This window comes from Spea bombifrons, chromosome 11 (genome assembly GCF_027358695.1).
Source record: "Spea bombifrons isolate aSpeBom1 chromosome 11, aSpeBom1.2.pri, whole genome shotgun sequence".
NCBI lineage: Eukaryota > Metazoa > Chordata > Amphibia > Anura > Pelobatidae > Spea > Spea bombifrons.
This window is the reverse complement of record NC_071097.1, coordinates 1,907,163-1,913,510: the sequence shown is the minus strand read 5'-3', so window position 1 is coordinate 1,913,510 and position 6,348 is coordinate 1,907,163. Positions and strand designations below refer to the sequence as shown.

At 42.3% G+C, this 6,348-nt stretch overlaps 1 protein-coding gene across 1 annotated transcript; it reads right to left on the bottom strand.

Annotated features, from left to right (window-relative positions):
• LOC128468177 (pulmonary surfactant-associated protein D-like) lies at positions 1-2,146 on the bottom strand. Its single transcript, XM_053449872.1, has 5 exons — positions 2,043-2,146; positions 1,760-1,958; positions 1,510-1,626; positions 1,316-1,399; positions 1-718 (listed from the first exon to the last, which is right to left on the bottom strand). Exons 2-5 carry the CDS (start codon positions 1,938-1,940, stop codon positions 342-344), a joined length of 759 nt encoding a protein of 252 aa, XP_053305847.1. The 5' UTR covers positions 1,941-1,958; positions 2,043-2,146; the 3' UTR covers positions 1-341.
• Positions 2,147-6,348: the final 4,202 nt, after the last annotated feature.

The following is a 6,348-nucleotide window of genomic DNA, read 5'->3' as shown; positions in this document are numbered from 1 at the left end:
TGAAAATATAAAAGATTTTATTGCGGGAAACAAATAACAAGCCAGAGAATTCATAAAACTCACAATTTATCATTACAATAAACTGGAATTCGAGGAAATATTCAATTCTAAATTGTATAAGTAAATTAAATGTATTGATTAGCCTTTTGTTTTATATGAGTAGAATTCTACTCGATTCTTTTTTATATTAATTACTTTTTTTTCCACCATAGGTAGTTATCTTGAATCTGGTACAACTCTTATTTTTATTGTTACTGTTTTTCAATTTTGATTATATTTTATTAAACATTTTTATTGATATGAAATCAACGAGGATCAAAAGCTGTCGAGATGAAAAAAATTCAAAGAAATTCACAGATGACGAGACGTTTTTCCTCGCAATTCTTATCGTTCCATTTTCCGGTGTCGTACATTTCCACGCAGTCTTCAACCCCATAATCGTCGTTGGGTTCACGGGGATACCAGTTTGAGTAGCCAATCGCCTGTCCGTTCGGATAACGGAAGCTTCCTTCTAACTGAATGTCGTTAATTCCGAGGAAAGGACGTTTCTTCTTCTCCAATGAGATGGCCAACACGGCGTCATTCTCTGCGTTATTCTGCGGGGAAGCCAACTGGCCTCCAGCCCTAGAACAGATTTGGACGGCTTCTCTATAAGTCACTTCTACGTCTTTTGAAATGTAGATTTTCTCCCCGCTGCTCCTGCTGTTCAAAAACAGGGCTGGAATAATGAAAGTAAGCGTGAGTCGTGTCTTATTTTATTTAAAAATATACAGTGGGTTACAGTAACGTTTTTGCAGGATGTCGAGATTCCTAGAGTATTTGGCACCCGGGGCAGACCCTGTATGTGGCACCATCCCCCCCCCCCGCCCACATACACACAAAAATTAATGTTGGCAGGAATATTTATTTCACTAATTTTGGACTTTATGTCAACTGGAAAAATAGAAATCTTGAAAAATAAATTATGAACTCATAAATAAATGAAATAAGTTAAAATAGATAACATTTACTGAACAGATATGGTACAGCATAACTCCTATCACTGTATACTGAACCAGACATTGACGGTAGTGCAGCATAACTCCTCTCATTATACACTAAGACAGACATTGACGTGCCAACAGCCTGCCTGTGCCACCGCTGCAGGCAAGGTGGTTGTGCCACTTTACAGATCTCTGGTCAGACATCACCTAGAGTATCAGGGGCAGGCAGACTAAATGGGCTTAATATTTACTTGAGGTCAAATGTTAAAAACCTAGAATCCTTCAGGTTCTCACTAAATGGTATATGGTAAATGGTAACATTTACTACCAACCTTTCTTCTGCGCTTCTAATGCAGTTTTCAATGATCTGAGTTCTTGTTCATTTGCGTTTACTTGAGCTTTGAGAGCTTCGAGAGCTGAATGAAGAGATAATCACGATAATATTAATATTACTTTACAATTTCATAAGAATAATTAGTAATAAAAATGATCCAACGTATGCTTGTTTTACTGGTAATACACATACCTGATGCCCCACTGTCACCTGTGTCCCCCTTTGGACCTGGTGGTCCTTGTGGTCCTCTTTCCCCAGGCACCCCAGGAGGTCCCTGAGGTCCACTTTGACCTGTGATTCCCCGTGGCCCTTTAATAAAAATTAAAAATGGTTAGAACGTTATTTAATCTTCTAAAGGACTTATTAAGTAATATAACAGTGGAGAACGCACACAAGATCTTGGCTGACCTACCACCAAGGGTTTGTAAAGTAGGTCACTTACCTTGATCTCCTTTATCACCCTTGGGTCCAACGTTACCATCTCTTCCTGGTAGACCGTCTTTCCCAGGCGACCCACATGCAATAGTAAAGGATTCTTCATTGGTGTCTTGGCATATCTGGACACTGCTTCGGACAAGGTCCACACTCAAAGCCATGATGCAGAAGATATGAAGACTCTTCATTTTGGCCAAGTTTAACACCTTTTTGTGAACATAGTGTTAGTGACCTGATCATTGATGGTCATTTTATGTTAAAAGTTAGCAGTTGGATATGGAAGATCTTACCTCTTGTGATGTAACCGATGAGTTACCAGAAGGTAAAAGCCGAATGTGGAGATCGTCTACTGAGGGGAATATATATACATGAGGTGACTCCCCTTTACCAGATAATATCATAATGTTATTATAACTAGATTTAGATAAACAAAGGAGAATATGTGACCAAGGAATGTTATCTATGTGAGAGTGAAACACAATCAACTCCTTTATCTCTCGATGTTGATATCTGAGAACATTTTGTGAAAATTGCCTGCGTTTGCATTCCTTTTGAATTCTGTTTGCAGGAAATGGCTGAAAAACTGGAAACTGATAGAATTCTCCCCCCAGTCTTAACCCCAACTGGAAACTGATAGAATTTGCCCCCCAGGTTTTTAACCCCATCTCAATGGAAATGGACAGATTTTCAGGGGTTTAAAATAGTTTTGAGATGAACGGGCGGATTCTCAGTCTTTTTGCACTAACCTCAAGGACTCGGGGTCATTGGGCAGATTACCCCAGTCTAAGGGTCTTAAGGCGAATGGGCAGGCCTCTCTGATCATGAAGTGGTCATGATGCATGGAATTATCCCATGTATTCTCCATGGATACCCATCTAAACTCTGCTATGGATACCCGTGATAACTCTTTGAGATAGGACAGCACCAACCGCAGAATCAGAGGCATCAACCTCGAGAAAGTACAGTCTTTGAGGTACCGAAAGAACCAAAATGGGTGCTGATATGAATTTCCTATAGAAATTGGCAATGCCCACAAACCTTTGGACACCCTTCCTATTTGTAGGAGGTGGCCATTGAAGGAGGGTTGTGACCTTCTTGGGGTCCATTTCAACCTTGGTACTGGACAGAACAAAGTCCCAAAACACATTCCATCAATTTGGGTACAAGAGATAAAGGTTCTTGACCATTATATTATTTATCTCCCTGTAGTCAACACTGGGACATTAACCACCATCCTTTTTTAAACAAAAAAGATACCAGCCCTAGCAGGGAGGTTGACGGACGTATGAAACCCTTTGTCTATGTAATCTTCGAGAGTAGCAAGTTTGGGTTCAGACATGGGATAAATATGGCCAAAAGGGATAGGAGGACCGAGACATAATTCTATGGGGCAGTCATACTCCCTATGTGGTGGAAGTTCACACGCACCTTTCTTTTCAAATACATCAGAGAATTGGACATATTGTGCTGGCATCTCGGGTCTCCCAGTTAACAACATGATTCTGGGTTCTCAACCAGGGGAGACCCAAAATTACTTTGAAGACAGGAGATGGAACCACATTGAAAATGATTACCTCAGCGTAATTGGGATTAGTATGAATACATAAAGGTTCTTCCGTGGCACCCCTAGGAGTAGTGTTGACCGGTGTCCATATTATCAGGCCAGCTAGAAAGGGAAGATGTTTGGCATCCAGCCTTTCTGTCCCAGAGTCTCCTGTCGATTTGTATAGTCAACCTGGGGAATTCTTCTAAGGATTTGGTTATGTTTTTTGTACAGGCCACTTCATCTCTGTTCACGACGTGGTCATGAAGCGTGGAATTATTCCATGTATTCTCCATGGATACCCGTCTAAACTCTGAAATATATTCTTCTGTGTTCCCTTTCCTTTGTTTTAGAGCCTGTAGAGTGCTAGGAGCGGATGTGGTCCTAGAAGGATCTTCACACAGGGTGTCCATAGCTTGATGGAAGGAGGCCCATGTCTTTGGGCCCAAAGCTGATGTCCTTCTGATAATAATGATATGACTGTATGGATCTTGATGTAGTCTGAAGCGTATGTTCGTGGTTTCAGATTAAACATTATCTGACAGGAGGTCATGATCGTGTTGTATTTCTTACGGTGTCCAGAGAAGCATTCTGGCATGGGTATCTGAGGTTCAGGGACGGCTGCTCCTTGTATGACTGCAGACTCAGAAAGCATAGGAGGGACTTGGGATTAACTTGTAACTGGTGCATTTGTTGCCGTATCTGTTTCCCTCCTGCTTGGATGTCTTGTAGTGACTGGTTAAAACCCACCATTTGTTGTGTAAGTGCAGCGTCAGCTTCAGCCAATCCCGTGGGTTCCATAATGGCTCGGTTGTTATGTTAGGGTTGTTATCTGATGAGGAAAACACTATGCAGAATTGGGAATGATGGCCGAAATCAGGAAACCAGAAGTCAATAGAATGGTCAGGCAAGCCGGGTCAGGAAAGGAGAAGTCAAACAAAGTCAAGCAGGCAATATCAGCAACAGAGGCGGTGGTGAGTGAGCTAAGTGACTGGGAGTACTCCAGTGTCAGGCTCCTGCGTGGACAGTGACGCCTGCCATCCAACTGGATGGGGTAAGGTCCTTTTTTGCTATTTTGATTCTTCCGACATTCGTGGGTCCACATTCATTCACACTCTCAGCTCACGTGAGCAGGAAATAACTTGCATTGACGTCCTCTCCCCTGGTTGGAGGGTTTGAGAGGATGTCAGCGCAGCGCTGCCATTTTGGAGGAAGTTGCCGGGTTATGTCCGCAGAGATGCTGACGAAGAAAGAAGAATAAGGATTGAGGATAGAATAGAGAAGTGAAGGTCAAAGATAGAAGATAAAGAAGATGCAGAAGCGGTTGGCAGAAGTTGAAGTGGTCAGCAGAGATGGTAGGGAAACACTTAGAGAGCGTGAGAGGGAGAGGGAGTGACAGTGTGAGAGAGTGACAGTGAATGAGAGGGAATGTAGGCACCAGTCAACAAACTTTGTTCCCGAATTAAAAATGTCCCCCCCCTCCGAATTTTCAGCCAAACCAAATGGGCAGGGAACAAAAAATCATTGAAAACCAATGGTCCAAAAAGGAACTGAAAAAAATTTGCCCAAAACCGCTTTTTGGCCCATTTGCACATGTTTAGTATATATATAGTAGGTAAAATTTTACTAAAAATTAAAACCATTATTAAATCCTGTGTCGTCTTTGGTGTCAAAAGATCAATTTCAGATTTTTTTTCCAGTAAGAGTGAAATTTGAGAAGAATAATGTGTAGGAATCTGCTGTGTCTTTAGGACCCACTGAATTCCACTCAACTCGTTTTTCTAGAGTGAATATTTTAACTCCGGTTTCATTATGGCCATTTTTCTTGTCTCTTTAACAAAAACCAGTATTATCCACTTTAAGTCAATACATTTTATAAGTCACTTTTTCTACATTGTGAAATAACATAATGTGTTTATAAACGTTACTAGAAAATGTGAGATCGCTGAAGGTTATCTACATGAAGAGGAAACAAAAACAACTCCTTTGTCTCTCGATCTTGAGATCTGACAACATTTTGTGAAAATTGCCTGCGTTTGCATTTTTTGTAAAAAAAATTGCGGTGTAGGATTATCTTATAAACTTTCTGTTTCGAGGAAATGGCTGAATAACTGGGGGCTGTTGGAGTTTGCCCCTCAGTCTTAGGTTTTTTTAACCCTCGTCTCAAGGTCTCGAGTGAAATGGACAGGTTTTCAGGGGTCTTAAACCAGTCTCGGGATGAACAGCCTGATTTTCAACTTTTTTGCACCAACCTCGAGGACTCGGGGTGAATGGGCAGATTACCCCAGTCTCAATTCCTTCATATTCTCCTCTGATTTAATGATATCTGAGCATTCCGATCGGTGCTTTTCTCTCTGCTATATCACAGCTGGAACCCCAGTCTCGGGATGAACGGCCTGATTCTCGGGTGTTTTTGCACCAATATCAACGACTTGTGGTGAATGGGCAGATTCTGAGTGTTCTTACCCCAGGCTCAGTGTCTTGAGGTGAATGGGCAGATTCTCACATGCCGCGATGTCAAGGTAAACCAAATGTCTCAATAACTACCCTAGGTATGAGGGTGATCGTCTGGTGCTGTTATGGGGATTTGGGTTTTCCTTTTAAATTCAATAAATTGTGATGCTAAGATGCTGGGCGAGCTGTTTATATAACATTCACAAAACACCTCAGATGCCAGCACACCAATCAGAGGGCAGGGACTGCCCAGCAACAGGCCTGGTGTCCCCTAGTTGACCCCTTTGCCCTCTCATTCGCTTACCTCAGGCCCTGTCATGCCGCCCTTTTTGCCTAGCTGTCTCCAGGGCTCCCTGTCTCTCAAAACAGCACCCCTGATGCCATGCTGTGCTTGGTGGGTTCTGATATCATAGTAAAGGCAGAGACACACAGGCCCGCTCCCCTCACATATATCCCCACCGGGAGGCCGGGTCGCCAGTCTTTCTTTCTTTGCTGTCAGAACGCAGATATTCGGGCCATTCAGGACAGGTAAGAACCGTGATGCTTTCCTGCTGTAACAACTCAAACCTTAATCAGTCGTCGGTCTCGTCTTAGATTCA